The 16,258-nt window shown below is 44.0% G+C and overlaps 6 protein-coding genes across 6 annotated transcripts; 2 read left to right on the top strand and 4 right to left on the bottom strand.

The window, feature by feature from the left end:
- Positions 1-765: 765 nt before the first annotated feature.
- V1516DRAFT_676222 (uncharacterized protein) lies at positions 766-1,931 on the top strand. Its single transcript, XM_066922386.1, has one exon. The coding sequence runs from the start codon at positions 913-915 to the stop codon at positions 1,453-1,455; it is 543 nt and encodes a 180-aa protein (XP_066776522.1). The 5' UTR covers positions 766-912; the 3' UTR covers positions 1,456-1,931.
- A 180-nt stretch (positions 1,932-2,111) lies between these two features.
- V1516DRAFT_685960 (uncharacterized protein) lies at positions 2,112-5,470 on the bottom strand (the record flags this gene model as incomplete). The annotated part of the gene is made up of 2 exons (XM_066923634.1): positions 2,112-4,459; positions 4,507-5,470. The coding sequence occupies 2 exons, from the start codon at positions 5,468-5,470 to the stop codon at positions 2,112-2,114; spliced, it is 3,312 nt and encodes a 1,103-aa protein (XP_066776521.1).
- Positions 5,471-8,200: 2,730 nt separating this feature from the next.
- On the bottom strand, positions 8,201-9,553 carry V1516DRAFT_676213 (uncharacterized protein). Its single transcript, XM_066922385.1, has 4 exons — positions 9,324-9,553; positions 9,147-9,274; positions 8,769-9,094; positions 8,201-8,719 (listed from the first exon to the last, which is right to left on the bottom strand). Exons 1-4 carry the CDS (start codon positions 9,423-9,425, stop codon positions 8,271-8,273), a joined length of 1,005 nt encoding a protein of 334 aa, XP_066776520.1. The 5' UTR covers positions 9,426-9,553; the 3' UTR covers positions 8,201-8,270.
- Positions 9,554-9,606: 53 nt separating this feature from the next.
- Positions 9,607-11,014, top strand: V1516DRAFT_712352 (uncharacterized protein; the record flags this gene model as incomplete). Its single annotated transcript, XM_066924282.1, has 3 exons — positions 9,607-9,685; positions 9,719-9,776; positions 9,839-11,014. The coding sequence occupies 3 exons, from the start codon at positions 9,607-9,609 to the stop codon at positions 10,935-10,937; spliced, it is 1,236 nt and encodes a 411-aa protein (XP_066776519.1). The 3' UTR covers positions 10,938-11,014.
- On the bottom strand, positions 10,969-12,214 carry V1516DRAFT_384780 (ClpP/crotonase-like domain-containing protein). The gene is made up of 3 exons (XM_066918975.1): positions 11,583-12,214; positions 11,481-11,509; positions 10,969-11,429 (listed from the first exon to the last, which is right to left on the bottom strand). Exons 1-3 carry the CDS (start codon positions 11,961-11,963, stop codon positions 11,000-11,002), a joined length of 840 nt encoding a protein of 279 aa, XP_066776518.1. The 5' UTR covers positions 11,964-12,214; the 3' UTR covers positions 10,969-10,999.
- A 57-nt stretch (positions 12,215-12,271) lies between these two features.
- Positions 12,272-15,209, bottom strand: V1516DRAFT_664683 (glycosyl hydrolases family 31-domain-containing protein; the record flags this gene model as incomplete). The annotated part of the gene is made up of 2 exons (XM_066920620.1): positions 12,272-13,573; positions 13,635-15,209. 2 exons carry the CDS (start codon positions 15,207-15,209, stop codon positions 12,272-12,274), a joined length of 2,877 nt encoding a protein of 958 aa, XP_066776517.1.
- Between the last annotated feature and the right edge of the window lie 1,049 nt (positions 15,210-16,258).

Raw genomic sequence — 16,258 nt, 5'->3', positions numbered from 1 at the left:
TGATGTCACAGTTAAGCCACAAACGAATGTCTGTGTGGCTATGATAACCATTCGCCTTCCTAATTGATAACTACTTCCGGCCGCCGGTCAATCACGTTTTCCCCACCAGCACGTAAGCATCTGCTTTGTAAGCATTATGAGGGATATTATGGTAATATTAGGTAAGAAATGCTCTAGGGTGCAGATAGTCAAAACGACGATATGATGATCAAAAATTATAATAGGAAGTAAAGTCGAACCCATTCTAACTAAGATTGAGCAATTTTGTGCATATTGAGGGGTGTACGATGTTTTCTACGGACGGCTGAAGTGGTTGCTCTTTAAAGATTGATCTAGTTTCTAGTGCCTGATCTGGAAAGTCTAGCGAACTGAAATCATGGCCACCCTGTTTTACTAGAGTTGAATTCTATCGGAATTTATTTTGCTCTTTAATGTGGAGAAACTTTGAGAAACTTTCAGATGATTAGAGAGAATTTTATGAAGTAAAGCACTTCTATGGCGGGCTGGTGCCGTACCAGTACCTTTTCTGTTGAAAATACATTATTTCAATTGCTAGCTGTGCCTAAGCCTATGTGATGCTTCTGTAGATCTCCAGACAAAATGAATGATAGGTAAATTTGTGGAGCCCATTAGTCAAGCCGTTTATTTTCTTTGCTCGATAGTCTATCTTAAATCAATGAATTTCAATCAACTCCGCTGGTTTCGTGTATTCCCAATCAGAGTATTGTTGTTATTGGGCAAACCTGTTTACTTCTGTTCCTGTCAGACGCGTAGGGAGAGTACCCTACACCTCCATTAAATGATGAGATCACGCGTCGAGTGGGCTTTATAGATTTTTAATTGATTATAATACTTATGACACTGGATAAAGAAAGTTGAAAATTGAGGAAGAAATAGCGACAAGGCGCGATCATGGACGCTTTAGAACAGCGACTAATTCGTCTTGAACATGCGATCTCTCCACAGACTGTATCGTCTACCTCTGCACTCCAGCAGCTAACAACACTACAACAAACACTGAATACAATTTTGGCGCACCATGCCGAACTGCACCGACTATTTCATCCAAAAGTAGCCACTTCTACTACTCAGTCGTTTGCTCTCAAGTCCGAAATTGTAATTGCACATGCCGCCGACATTGCGTATCTGAGTTCCACACTAGCCAGTCTCACCTCTCTTTCATCCGTCTTAGAAGCTACAACCTCGACTTTTCTTCTGGAAACATCATCTACATTGAAACAGTCTAATGATTTGACAGAACTCTCGAATCGGATTAATATATTTTCCTCCTTGATCTCGACCCAACTCATCCGATCGATTGCTCTTCTCGAACGAATCTTGAAAAGATCAATTATCGGAGCTACTGATTCCTGGGCTGAATTTCAGACAAGAATTGACTCGGCTGACCGTGCAATCGCTCGCGCATTGAACTTGAAGGCTGAATCAGAATCTTAGTATAGATTCAAGCATATTGCATTGTCGCTTGAAAAAAAGCGCTTCTAACTTTAAATTTTAATACATGTACATATATAGATATATATATATATATATATATATTGCATGATATTAACAGCATTTCGACATCTCACTCGAATACAAACAAACAAAATTACATATCTGAATGCGGTCAACGTCAATTACTGTGACAATCTCATATATCCACAAAACAATGACAACAAAAACAAACAAAAACGGTAAACCAATAAAAACGACCCTTTTAAAAAAGAATTTTTTTGTTCTCGTTGAGAGCGCTCCCTCTTGATGCAAACCATATGAAATAAAAATGAAAAGAAAAATCAAGCTGAATTCGAATAATGCGCGGTATTTAAGAATAAATCCATAGTTTCAGGAAGGTCGTAGCTATATCAATCACGGAAGTTGCACCTATGTATAATCTCTCTCAGGTGCCTCTAACTTCAGGAATACTCCAGAAAAAAAAAAAAGAAAAAAGAAAAAAAGAAAAAAATAAAAAGACAAAAATAAAAGTAAAAATAAAAACCATTAATGCTAATATATTTTGGATCCCATTTTATTGGGATTTCGATCAACTCAAAAATGAGTACCCAGGTCCAAGTACCTGTACGACAAAAGAGTAGGAAAAGGATGTGTCTTTAGCCACCTTTAAGTTCTTCTGATCGATTTGCCTCGTCGTCTTCTCTTTTCATCGCATTGCGTTTCTTGCGTGTGCGCTTGGAAACTGTTGTTGTCCACTGATTCTGCTTCGGCTCTGAAGGCACTGACTGCGAAAATGTCTTCAGAATCGGCGTCGTCGTGACTGCATCGGAATATGACATACTACCTGTTGAGACAACTGAAGACCCAACTGAAAAACTGCCGGTGCTAGTACTGCGAAGGGAAGGCGAGCGACTCCCAACTGCCCAGAACTCGCTGTCGAGATTATCGTTACTGAGCTGGCCCTCTGAATGTCCACTGGCTCGGCGAATCTGACCATCTAAGGCGTCTTCAGATTGACCGTTACGAACAGAACGGACTAGCATCTTCGGACTCGCCGACATCTGATTGTCTCGATTCTCTTTCAACTGTCTATGATCCATTACAACATCTGCATAAGACTTCGTCGAGGATCCTTGTCTTCTGGATCCCGACATACTGTCATTGCTTTTTCTTGTTGCCGAAACACCTCCTCCCGATACACGTATAGACGATTGACCAATCTTCTTCATGTGCTTATCCACAAGTTCCTTTTGCGCTACAAATGAGGGACTATCCGTACTATCGCTTGCAAGTTCTGAATCATCATCTGCTGTAGTAGTCCCATAAAATTCAGAATCTTCATCAGAACCATTGGTTCCTACTTGAAGTGAAGAAAGCTGCAAATAATCCGAGGACGACTGATGCTTACTCTGTCGATAAAGGTCGTCAAGATGGCAGTCCGGTGGCGTAGTGGGAGGATTTGACAGCGGGAATGCATCCGGTGATATATCAGACAAATCTGATCCACTTTCCGAAGAGACAACTATGTAGCCATTAGGAGCGCTCTGCATCTGTTGCGTAGGAATTCCAGACAATTCTGTAGATCCGGTCGATCCAGTTGGCAGCATCATCATTGGCGGGAAATATTGCATAGGATGACCCGTATATGGATCTTGAAATACAAATGGAATAGGAGACATCGCTGGCTGGTGCTTAGGAGAATTAGATGATGCTTTGCTTTCGGTTGATACCGGACTTCCAGTTCCCTTTTCTTCCTGATCTGCAACTGCTGCTCCGTCGACTGGAATTACCGGCTGGCCATGCTCATCTACTCCTGGAGGGTAGAAAAAAGGAACTCGCCCACCGTACAACGGAAAATAATAGATTGGATTTGTAGTATTGGCCATATCTCCACCACTCTTAAGAGTCGAACCTGACTCTGGTTGCGGACCGCTCTGATGTCCAGCGCTTTGATGCAGCATACCATTTGGAAGCGGTACCGATCCTTCGGGGGGTACGAAAATGGGAAATATTCCAATATCAGACGGATTAATACCATACAAAGGTGGAGGGAAAATACCCCCAGAAGGAAATGCGCCACTTTTTCCAGGATAAGTCGCTTCATTGCCAGCACTTATGCTTGGAGAAGCACTTGATCGACGATATAAGGTACGCCCATGTCTCTTGGGATATCCTCTCTGGCCTTGAAAGCCCGGGTTCGCGAATGGATACGATATCGAAGCCCGATTAGAAGGTAAGGAACCAGGTCCAAAGTTTAAGCCAAGTCCCGTTTCAGTCGAATGAGGTTCCTCGACGGGAAATTCATACTTTTCGAGGCACCTTTCGAGTCCAGCACCATTCAGAAGTAAATCATATGCACGCCGAAATTCCATATGGAGACCTTTGGCCGAGTAGTCATCCACTGTATTGCCAAGATTACGAGACATAAACAAAGGCTCTTCGATGCAGAATCTATTGTTTTGTAGAGTATCCCAACCCTTTTCAGCTTTCGACAACAGTCGACCTTGGCGAACACTGACGACATCCATGTCGTAATCGAACTCGTAGGCATACCATCTAAAAAAAGCAAACAGTAATTCACCTAGTGATTCTTCGTTATTGTCGCCAAATCCTGCACAGAGAGTAAGGTCGTCACAAAAAGAAATATCGGTACCATTGACAATTTTCGGCTTTCGTACATCACTTCCAATCTTATGGAGCACAGGGAGAACTGCAGGCTTTCGTAGTTGGAGAAAATTAATAATTAAACAAATCCATGAATAAGATGATAAGGTGCCGCCACCTGCTGCATCATTGAGCTCGCGTTGTTTTGCCCATCGCTTGATAACCATGGCTAGGGGACGTACGCGAGGGTCCGATTGAACATACGACTTGATTAATCGTGTATTTTCAAGAGCAAGTGTGTTGTTGAGATTCATATCGCAAGAGAATTCATATTCAGGATCCCAAATCTTGACAATAGGGACTTTTGCCGCGGGAACGCATACTATGCGGTCCATATTATCTGAATAGGTTAATCTATAGATGATTCTAATTCACAAAACCACTTACTCTCTGCCCAAAAGCGAGCTAGCATGCATGTATCTTGGAGTCCATTCCAAGGCGTTGTAATACATACATCGATGTCGGAATCAACTGTACATAAGAGATTTTCAGAGCTGCCAAATGGTTGTATTTGAATATCATGATTAGGCCATTTCTCATTCATTAGACGCTCGAGCTTCTTGATCATTTTCTTCCGTTTGGCGCCCATATCGTCATCCGGAAGTAGTTGACTGTATAATTTCACAATATCTTCTGTAAGACGGTCCTTAATTTCCTGAGTCAGTTCATGATCTGCACATGACTCAGGCTCTGCAGGTAATGGAGACGTTCCGACTGAATAAGGAATTCTTCTCCGAGAATTCATAAGAGCAGTTTCATATTTGCAGTGATGTCCAGTTGGACCGCTATACGAGTTTGCCTTTGGAGGTGAACGGGGTTCATGGGCAGTAGATGTTAGTGAATTACGGAGTTGCGTAGCTGGAGAAACACTTCTCGAGGTTGATCTAATGCCTGTAGATAGTTCTTTGGCTGAGATGTTATGCACAAGATCCGCCCCATTGTGATTCGAAAAAGAAGGGGAATATTGAGGTTTGAAATATGAAGGAGCTGTATTAGCCGGCATTTGAGCCGAGAAACTTGTGGCAGGAGTCGAAGGGGCCGATTTGCTAAAGGAGGAACCGATTGTATAGGTATGTCGGCGAAGCAAAGAACTGTCATGGGCTTGATTCCCATAATTCGTTGATCGCTGCTGCTGGCTCGGATAGTTTACCGGTTTGGGAGTTTGGTTTTGTGACGATCCATGGTGAGAATAATTCGAATCGAGACGACTCGAACGGGACAGGGATGGGTGAGTAGGATGAGAAGTCGCAGCCGAGACAAAAGAGCGAGACTCGGAAGATGCATGAGAAGAAGTAAGAGCTGACGCACTCCGCGGGTCGGGTTTAGATGCTGTAGATGCGATAGTAGCCATGATTGCAGATGAAAATAATCAAGCACCAAATCAAAGAGGAACCAGGGAAAGCAAAAGAAAAGAAGGAACCAGGACAAAATCGAAGTCGAAGAAAAGACTTTATGGAAGTGAATTATCGAGCAAAATATGGACAAGAGGACAGGAGAGTTGGTCTGGGATGTGGAAGGAAGAAAGTAGTCGAAGATGATATAAACGAGACAGCCAAAAAAAAAAATTCGGCAAATATCAAAATTCAGGCGAACAAACAGAACAAGACTTGAGGCAGATTCAAAAAAACAGTTCAGACCTGGGTAGTGTTCAGTTACAATCTGGATTGTATGAGGATTTGGAAACGGGCCGCCGAGGATCAAAAGGGAAACAGATCGGAAATAGCTGGACCAGAAGTGCTAGAAGGAATCAGACGCCTATTCTAAAACCAGTAACGGCATAAGATACAAACAAAACAAAACACAATACTGGGCGATATCTCGATTAGTGGATATTCCGGTAGATCCTGAGCAGTCGCAGACGGTTGGGGTGAAGTCGGGCAAAGCGGGAGTAGACCTTGCGCTGGTCGCGTCTGAAAGATTGCCACAGTCGGCCAAAGAACCGATTTGAGAGTGCAAAAATCGAGAATTAAGCTCCAATCAAGATAGCAAGCACACCCAGGATAGTATTTTTATGTGTTCACGCAGCAATGGAATACTAGAAGAACAGATAGAAAACTTACAGTGCGTAAGGCCGCCTACGCGACACAGTAGGCGCGGCGAACGCGCAAATAGGGTTGAAAAAGCACGAAGAAAGCGCCGAAAAAAGAAATCGCAGGCGCACGAGACGAGAAAGACAGACAGTATTCCACGAAACCGGACGACACGCCAGACCGGACGAAAAGACTATCAAACAAATAGTGGAAACGGACGGAAATCTGCTGTAATCGACTGGCCTGGCTTCTCGGCCAAAGGTTGCGGGGTGGGAAGATCTTAAGTAAGCCCAGGAGCTTGTAGAACAGTCACGTGGAGTGCCGGAGGAGGAAAGGAAAGAAGAAGTAGAGGGAGGGGAGAGAAAGGGAGGAACAGCGATGAAGAGCGAGCTGGAGATAATGGTTTGCGAGGAGGGAATAAAAGCTTGAAGCTGAAATTAACATAGAGATTGAGAGGTTTTGGTTACGAGCATTATGAAAAGGTTCAAGAACAGGTTCAAAGGAGGGTGGAAATCAAATAGAGAAAGGTTTGCATCTTAGTGTAGATCTACTAAAGATATAGCCAACAACGAGAATTCAAGAAAACACTAAAGTGAAGATTCTCTGCATCCAGTTTTTGTGGGTGTTGGTTATACAGATTAGTTTGTTAGAGGAAGTGCCTGAACATACGTTGATTGATAGAGTCCGACAAGGTCGTGCTGTCAGGGGACTACCTAATCATGGATATCTTGAAGACATGGTATAATTGTCAATTGTTTAAATAATTGTATTCGTATCCCTAACATTTACTATTCATTTTAGTTTCGCAAGCTGAAGACCGTCATATCAAAATTGGCAGATCATATTTTGCTTGTTCTCTGGCTGTTGTTCTCAAGGCAAAGCATCGTGTTCTGCCGATATCTGAACAGCTTTTAGCTTATCTTGACTGAGCGTTCTCTTTGTGCTACATTGCCCTCAATGGATTATCACCATTTGTCATCCAACTCATTGTACTGCCCGTATTCTTCACATGTGCCGTGAAACTCATCGCCTCTGCGGTCAAAAGATATCATACGAGATGGCATTGAAGCGCAAGTCACTATTCACAGACGTACTGAAGAACATGCGTATTCTCTCAGTACAGCAAACAGCGGAATATCATCGGTGCAATTGTTCACATGACTAACTCACGTGACTCGGAAGTTCTTGCGCGAACACCACGTGATCCAACGGAAGAACAAGCGATAGGCGAGCAAGCCACTGAGCGGGCCTGTGGACAGTCGGACAGAACAAGAGTGGACAGAGAAGTCGGACGGTGAAGTGAACAATAAGGTCGATAAGGAAGATGATAAGGTAATTATGTTGTGCATACAACAAATATTTCAAAACGGACAGTTGCTAAAAGTAGCGCAGATTTCTGGGCAGACTACGGTGCGATTGCGGTTGCTGTCATTGGCCGGATCCCTGTTTACGGCTTTCCCGACTAGGCCGACCGGGCTAAGAAATCCTAGATATTCCAAGTTCACACCACTAATTACGGTCTTGGCTGAGATGCGCCGGATTATATAAGGACCTTTTGTTCCGTTCGATCCTTTGTTCACGCGCCTGGCGTTTTTATCATTTTCACATTTTGCTGGATCCACATTTCAGGACATTGTTCTGTGCTCTGACTACGTCTCTCATCCTCATCCTCCCGCATTCACTCCATTGACTATTCTTCGATCATGGCATTTGCCGAAAAGTTGAAGTCCTGGACCACGACGACCAGCGCTGAGAACAAGACGTCTCATCATATGCCGCATCCGCACCTCCCGCATCTCCCGCATCCTGATAACAATTTTGCGTATGTGCTGGGCGGCCCGTACGTCTACGACCTAGGCTTTAGACGTCCCGTGGACCCTGTGGAGTCACCGAAACCTCACAAGTTGCACGAAGGATGGTTTCCATGGAATAACTGAACTTGTCTTAGACCTCTGTGGTTTGCAGTTTGCGTTTTTTGCAAGAGTCTATTGTCATGATTCATTGAATTAAATCTAGAATCCATTGAATCTCTGGAGTATCAGTCGTCTGGCGTTTGGTTATTTATTGCATCTCCGTACATCATATTTCTTACAATATATTATAATATCATACTATACACAATCATCCCTCCTCACTATCAGAGATTTCTAGCTGCAATATTGGAGATCGTCGTTTTGTCCGTTTTGATTTCGGTTTTGCAGTTACAGGTGTTGTTGTCTGACTCGACGGTGGGCTCGATTTTATTTCGTCATCAGCATCATTCTCCTCACACGACATATTTCTAGTTAATCTCCAGGACAAGTTTCTGACCATTAAAGCCCATTCGACGTCATGACGGCAAGATATACAAGTACCTTTGACCGGTAAAACATGGGAAAAGCTCTCTTCCCGTTGCTGATTCTCCTGTTTCAAAAATTCCGTAGCCAGGCAACTATTATGATAAACTTCCAAGCAGTCAATATTACTGCAGACTAGCATTTCACTTTCCGAAGTAGATTCATGGCATATTTTACAGGCACTGTTCCGAGTAGCTTTAGATAGCGCCTTGTCGAAATATGGTTGATAAATATCTAGACTATTAGAGCTTGAACGATGAATTCTCCTTAGATTTGCACGTACCGTTGCCTATTTTGAGTCCTTTGATTCCCCCTTTCCCGTCTCCCTCATGCACATGTACCTTCGAAGGTGGATTCTTTTCATTATCCTGTTGTCGGATATCAATAACCACTGGGACCTCTGGATCAGCGAGTTTATAGAAATTCCTGTCCCATTCTTGTGAGGTTGCATTGTCGAATATGTGCACCTTCAGCGGCAATCGTCTCAAAGATTCCGACGTCAGTAGTAATCGGAGATTACCTAGGATTTGTCGGATTGTCCGCTGTGATTTCGAGATTCGGTCCTGTGGTTTTATGTGTCGAGTTCTCTGGGGATGTTGCCAGGCATGTCTGTCTACTGATTAGCTTTCTCCCATCATCAATCCAGATATCAACGACCTACTCAAATTGTAACGCATTTATTTTCGATGGAAACCCAGAGACTATGCATACCATATTCCATGGCCGTTTACTATCCGGCCGTGTTTTGTAAGCTCCGTTTTGTAGTTCTCCGTTATGTTGTCGCAGTCTCTATATTGTTTGCATTTCGTCATGATTCTACTCAGACCCAGATACTTACTCGAAGCGGAAGCGGAGTAGAACCGATGTAATGACTTCTTGGTCGTGGAATGGATTCCAAAACGTAGCAGCAATAGAATTGAGCGAATTTTGGCGTCCTCATCTGCAAATTACTGTTGAGATGTGTAAATCTGAACAAATTAATAGTGATCTGCCATGTACCGGATAGACTATGAAATCACGTGGACTACGCCTCACCAACATCCGACTCGACTGTTGATAAACGAGGAACCAGATATTGCGTCGTAATAGATAATTCGTGCCAAGACAGCATATTAACAATAATGTCGCTGTCGTTTGTAGAACCATTACGGAGCTCGTCGCGCTCTCGACAGCAGTCGCGGAGTCGGTCGGCAAGTCGAGGTACGTCTGCTGTTCGAACGCCTTCGAGATCAGCAATGCGATCGCCCAAATCTGAGGAGCATAGCGAACGAGACTCGGCAGACAAGTCACCGTGAGTATTAAATTGATATATTCCGAATGGCCAGTTCTTGTATGTACTAAGAACATTCTCAGAAAATTTACTAGTAGAGTCGGATTTGATACATTTGATAACAAAGACGCTATTGATTTTTCGCTCACATTACAATCCAAGTTCACTGGCTATCGCTATAGCCGGCTATCGAGAACTTTTCTGTGCGGTACTGATACGAATGAATACTCTGATTTTGCGCTCGAATGGCTCATGGACGAATTAGTCGAAGATGGTGATGAGCTCGTGTGCCTGCGAGTAGTAGATCCTAGTTCAAAGATTTCGAGCTCCGATACTGCGTTGCAGGAAAAGCTGTACCGCGAAGAAGCGCATAAACAGCTTGGTGAAATCATGGATAAGAATGATGAGGATAAGAAGATTTCACTGATTTTTGAGTTTGCTGTCGGAAAAGTGCAGGATATGATTCAGCGCATGATCGAAATCTACGAACCGGCCGTGCTGATTGTTGGAACTCGAGGCAAAAGCTTGAATGGTTTTCAGGGATTATTACCTGGTTCAATCTCCAAGTATTGTCTACAGCATTCACCAGTACCGGTGATCGTTGTGCGATCTAGCGAGAAGCGGCAGAAAAAAAAACTGAAGCGTCAGGCCGACCCGAATCGACGAGGATATATGGATATTGTCGAAGGATCAAAGTACGCTTCAGTCCGGAAATTCGATGACGGTTCAGGCTCTTTATCCCAGATACCGTCCCGGGAAACATTTGAGTCCACCGATAGCAGCTCTTCGAGTATTGCTACTTCCACGTCGGAATTGTCGAATTTGCAGCGTGTCAAAACGGCGCCAGAGGCGAGCCTAAGGAATGAGATATTACAATCATCTTCGGCATCGTCGTCGGCCGACACTCTTGGAGAAGGTAAAAATGCTGCTGAAGCTGCTATATCTGCTGCAACAGGAGCAATTGCGGAGCTGGATCTTGCTTCTGCCAATGCTGATTCTACACCGTCGCCAATAGTGACTCCGACGACGACGCCAGCAATTACAATCTCCTCTGCACAACTACCGATTACTCCGCAACCAGTGCAGACGCCTACGTCACCTATTCCTGCGATTGTTATTTCTGGAGATGAGAACACTGATGAAGTCAGTAAACGACATCCCGACGATGATTCTGGTCGGTGATGGACTGAGCCTTTGAAGTAGAGCAATGTGGTATGGTGTTGGTTAGTTTATTTATTTATATATTACTTATCTTCGAAATTTGCCTGTCTCTTCTCAACAAACGCTGCCATTCCTTCTTTCTGATCACTTGTAGCAAACAGACTATGAAAAAGTCTACGTTCATATTCAAGCCCACTTTCCAATCCGACGGTTGTTCCATAATTTATAGCTTCTTTCGCCGCCTGGACTGCTAATTTCCCCTGCGCTGCGATCTTTTGCGCTACGCGAACTGTCGCAGGAACAAGCTCCGAAACAGGATATACGTCTGCTACTAGACCCCAAGCAAGAGCTTGCTCCGCGGTGAACGTGTCGCCGGTTAAAATAAAGTGCATTGCTCTGGCTTTCCCAATCGCGCGCATAAGACGCTGCGTACCGCCTGCACCTGGAATTATGCCGAGCTTTATTTCGGGTTGCCCGAATACCGCTTTTTCACCAGCGTAGATGATATCCGCCCTGAATCTGTGTTAAACTTTGACCGGGATGATGTGGCTTTGAAATACTTGCATCATGGCTAGTTCACAGCCGCCTCCGAGCTAGATTGTTAACACATAAATCTGAGGTATTCCCCAAAACGAGGGGTAAGAGGTATTAGAAGGTAAAACTCACAGCATATCCATTGACTGCCGCCAGTACGGGTTTCCGAATATCAGTCGCCTGACTCCAGGACTTAATAAACTCCTGACTGTATGCCTGAGCAAAAGTCATATCCTTCATTTCCTTTATGTCCGCGCCTGCCGCGAACGCGCGTTCGGATCCGGTCATCACGATAGCTCCAATAGAACTGTCACAATCTGCCGTCCGCATAGCATCACGTAATTCATAGATTAAAGGTGTACACAACGCATTCAAAGCTTTGGGTCGATTAAGAGTCACTTGGAATACACCTTCCGCCGGCGTGGATGTCAGAATGTGGTCGTAGGTCCTTGTTTTAGTTGTGGAAAATTTTCGGACACCTCTAAATCCTTGAATTCGAGTGATTTTAATCATGCTCGTCAATTAAATTATTATAAAATGAAATCAATACCTCATTATTTGATTGTATCTAGCCAAGTCGATAAGATTTCACTGTTAAAACGCGGGGTTGCTGGGAGAATACCAAAGCCAACTTCGTAGTATATATAAAATGCTATTAATTAAATGCGATTGCTGTGTTTCTGTTCACTATATTTTCAAACTTATCATGTTCTATAAATGGATGTATGAATTTACCAATGAGAGTACATAGGACAATCATATATTTGAAAAAGTTATTCAATGTAAACACGTATATATTTATACAGATCATATAAAAATGATCAGAACTGAATCGACCAGTCTCCACTGATGAGCACACCCGGATTTCGCACCGTGACGACACTAGCTCGAACAACCTCCCCATTCTCATCAACAATCGCGGGCTTGATATCGATCTCGGTCGACCACGATTTTTTATCCTGAAACGCCTCAACTGCCGACTGGGCGCGCAATTTTGCAGTATCAAAACCAGTCACTAAAATCCTTTCCACTCTAACAGTCTCGATCGACCTTTCAAAATTCTTACTATTCGCTGATGATGACTGCATACTTCGCGAGCGTAAAATTCCGTCTTGCCCGCTGAACACAAAATAGCGATGAATATAATCCCCGCGTGTATACGCGGTCGACTCGCCGTCGTCAAGATATAAAACCCCGGCAGCGTTACCTTGCTTATCCAAATGGACCACCAGAGTGAATGGATCATGACTCATCAATGACGACGACCGGCGGCGCCGGTCTCTACGCGGGAAAATGTGGCCACCTCGAGCAAACATAGGAATTGTGTCCAGCGGCGCATCCACATGTTTATATCCGACTCCAGAATACACCGTGCCGTCGAGGTAATCGTAGTAGATCTCATCGTCGGGAAGGTATATTTGCGTCTCAACGGCACCTTCGGTAACAATTGGCTTTACGAGTAGCCCTGTCTCGCCAAAGAAAAACTGATCGTCAATCTCGAACGCATCCTCGTTATCTGGCGCAATCAAAAACATCGGTCGTACTACTGGAATTCCATCGAACGACGACCGATGCATCGCTGTGTAGATAGCTGGAAGAAGCTGATACCGCAGTCGAATAGATTCCACAATCATTCCGGTGTAAGGTTCGCCGATCAACCAGGGCTCGCGTCGCTTGGACTCAATGTGCGCATGACCCCGGAAAAATGGATAGAAAGCACCCGCCTGATACCATCTGGTTATAAGCTCCTGAGACGGATTTCCGAAAAAGCCGCCCACATCTGCTCCCACGAACCCGTAGCCTGCAATTCCGTGGCTAAGAATCATTGGCAGCGCTATTTGAAGATATTCCCATTTCGCCGCGTTATCTCCTGTCCAAACCGCACCGATTCTCTGCGAACCGGCAAAATACGCTCGCGTGAGAACAAACGGACGCTGTCGCGGTTGTCTGGCGGCGAGAGCCTGTACGGTGGCATTATGATATGTCATGCCGTAGATATTATGCACATCGCGCTGCTCCCAGTTTCCGAAGTGAATATTGTCACGAGGCGCAGATACTTCTGGCCCATTGAATACCGACGGCTCATTCATATCGTTCCAAATCAACAGATTAGGCTCAGAGCCCTACCAAATGTTAGTAAATGCACATATTTATCTGTCAGTGGCAATCTGATCGAATACTTACGCAAAACTTTCCAAGCTTGAACTGGTCTTTCCAAAACTCGATAGCTTTAGGATTGAAAGTATCAATCCAAGTAGATTCACCAGGCCAGCACCAGCCATTATACTCCTTACCATCTTTATTCTTAATCGTTAAATCGTTCTTAGATAGATTTTCGTAAACTTTGTATCCGTTTTCCTTCTTTATGTGAGGATCAATGATTGCAACGAGTTTTCGCTTTCGTTTAGCAAGTGCTTGCATCATTTTTTCTGGTGAAGAGAACATCGACTTCCACCACGTGAAATACTTTTTACCGTCTGTGTATTCGATATCGAGCCATATGACATCGTATGGAATATCATATTTATCGAAATTTGCGTCCACCTCAAGAACGTCTTCTTCAGACTGATAGTTCCAACGACACTGGTGGTAGCCCAGAGAGTAGATTGGTGGGAGCGCAGTGTATCCAGTCAGGGCACCGTACTGGCGATAGAGAGAGGGCGAATCTGGACCAAGCATAACGTAGACATCCAGGATGCCAGACTCGGACATCCAATGGGTTTGTATTGACCTCTTAATGCCAAACGAAGATTCTGCGGGAGTAGTTTTGACAATATCAATCCAAGTATCCGCGCCGTTTGACCAAAATACACCTACTGACGAGCCTTTCTTGTGGGCCTGCATGAATGGAATAGCACCATACATGGCCATTGGACTGTCGACCTCGTATTCAAAAATGTCAACATTAAAAAGGCGATACGGCTCATCATGATTTCCCTCTCCACCGCGAGTTTCCCGTAACGCGAATTTATCAGCATGTTCAGGAATTCCAAACACAACGGGATAGCCAGGGAAACTGATGTCCATTGCAATTGCTTCCGGTCCCTTTGGTCGCGTGTCAGTGAACCCGCCAAACGAATCTTCCCATGGGCTCGAAGATGGCTTGTTTAAAACAGGACCACCAAAGGGATCGTCCTCCTCTTGAGTTTCTTTACTTAGCTTCGAATCATCAGCTTTAGGACTCCAAGTGTCCATATTAAACAACCCTCGGTCATTGAGGACAACATGGAGTTCGTTTTGCCGATAGAATTCAATTTTCATATTGCTTGCGTGAAGAACAGCCTCGAAAGAGTGGTTGGGCCCATATTTGACTTTGAATATGCCGTTCTGAAGATCGGCCGTAGTCGAGACATAGCTGGCCTTAGTGTCTGGAGTAAGATCGCCAATGACAGCCCATTTGGAGGCTTCGTCGTATCTCCGCTGAGTGAGATGTTTGGGGAATCCAGGAAGTGCGCCCTCGGCTCGCTGCTTTTCATCCACAATGAAACGGGCAGAGCCTGATTCAAGAAAGACAAGCTGAAAGGGAAGCTCAACCTTGATAGAAGAGCCGGTGCCGTCAAAGACATTTTTAAATATGGACCCAGTCAGCGCGCCCGCATCGTACTGAACAGTAGCGGCATCTAACGAATAAGGTGGATTCCAGGACTCAGGACTGACGCAGGAGGACTCATCAGCATACTGTCGATTGCGCTTGCAGAAAGATGTCGAGTCGCAGGTGCGAAACAAGTTCTTTTTGGCAGAAAGGACCGGAGTAGTCATGACGAATAGAACTGATAAAAGCGCGACAACGCGCTGAATCAGGAGTGTCATGGCATATATAGCTAGAGAATGGAAATTGAGTTAAGATGAGGACAACTGCTTTCTCTTTCGGACACAAAATGATCGTCGGTGGAAAGATGTTTATGTTGAAACTACGACGTAATTGCTCAGTACATTCTGCGGCTGCAGTAGTTTCGAAAAGGATTATGATATCATCCAGATAATTATTGAATAAAGTTAAATGTCAAGCTATACACTGTGGCAATACACGTTATAACGCAATAACTTTATGGCAGAAGCTGAAAGCTAGAATCCTATCGAGTTGTCATCTCACAGTATTGGAAGAGGGGTAGATGAGAAGTTTGCAAGTATCAATATAGAACTGATAGATATTTCAATAAGCTTGGCAGATGTAGTCAGTTATCACTAGCGTGCCTATTTGGTAGGTAAGAAAGTTCTTGTTTGAAATTACCGCAAAAGTAGTTTTGATCAGACATTATTTGAATGTTGAACTACTGTGTATTGATAGAGGCTCACTGAACTATATGTGGTGCAAGTGCTATTCTGGCTCTCTGTTGGGCATTGCGTACGCGTGACGTGTTACATCGGTCGAGTGTTTTATCTGATTTCAAATATCCAAAATTGTATAATTTATACCGGATATAAATCTAATCATAAAAGATTGAATATTAGTATTGTTTGTCCGGCGAAAGCAGCCTATAGGGCACTCTTTGTGTTGTTCCATAAATTATTTGCCATAATGGGTGTCGTGCATTTCAATAATCCGTTGCAGTCGATGTACATTTTGTTCCGCTAGGACAAAATATTCCGTAATTTAGATTGTAAGCATCTGCTTTACATTTATGTTCACTTTTATGCACATGGATATATCTCGTGGTATATTCTACATTACCACATCTGTAACTGTCCGCTTATCGGGCATTCTATTCCCGTTAAAACCATCCCTATTTCCCTATATGATCTCGAGCGAGAAGCCTGCGAATTTCCGTCATGTCACTCTCTTCCTCCTCCTCGTCCTTCTGTCACAA

This window comes from Lipomyces oligophaga, assembly GCF_038497815.1.
Source record: "Lipomyces oligophaga strain CBS 7107 unplaced genomic scaffold V1516scaffold_5, whole genome shotgun sequence".
In the NCBI taxonomy this organism is placed as follows: domain Eukaryota; kingdom Fungi; phylum Ascomycota; class Lipomycetes; order Lipomycetales; family Lipomycetaceae; genus Lipomyces; species [Lipomyces] oligophaga.
Note: the sequence above shows the minus strand (reverse complement) of the source record. Positions and strands in the feature narration are given on the sequence as shown.

Excerpts from the sequence above, each read along its gene's own strand:
- V1516DRAFT_676222 (XM_066922386.1), top strand. The coding sequence starts at position 913 with ATGGACGCTTTAGAACAGCGACTAATTCGTCTTGAACATGCGATCTCT.
- V1516DRAFT_384780 (XM_066918975.1), bottom strand. The coding sequence starts at position 11,963 with ATGATTAAAATCACTCGAATTCAAGGATTTAGAGGTGTCCGAAAATTT. Across the intron at positions 11,510-11,582 it reads CGGCAGTCAATGGATATGCT|CTCGGAGGCGGCTGTGAACT; the intron begins GTGAGTTTTACC and ends TTAACAATCTAG. Across the intron at positions 11,430-11,480 it reads GGCTGTGAACTAGCCATGAT|GGCGGATATCATCTACGCTG; the intron begins GCAAGTATTTCA and ends ACACAGATTCAG.
- V1516DRAFT_676213 (XM_066922385.1), bottom strand. The coding sequence starts at position 9,425 with ATGAGGACGCCAAAATTCGCTCAATTCTATTGCTGCTACGTTTTGGAA. Across the intron at positions 9,095-9,146 it reads ATAAATGCGTTACAATTTGA|ACATGCCTGGCAACATCCCC; the intron begins GTAGGTCGTTGA and ends ATCAGTAGACAG. Across the intron at positions 8,720-8,768 it reads AGGACTCAAAATAGGCAACG|ATATTTATCAACCATATTTC; the intron begins GTACGTGCAAAT and ends CTAATAGTCTAG.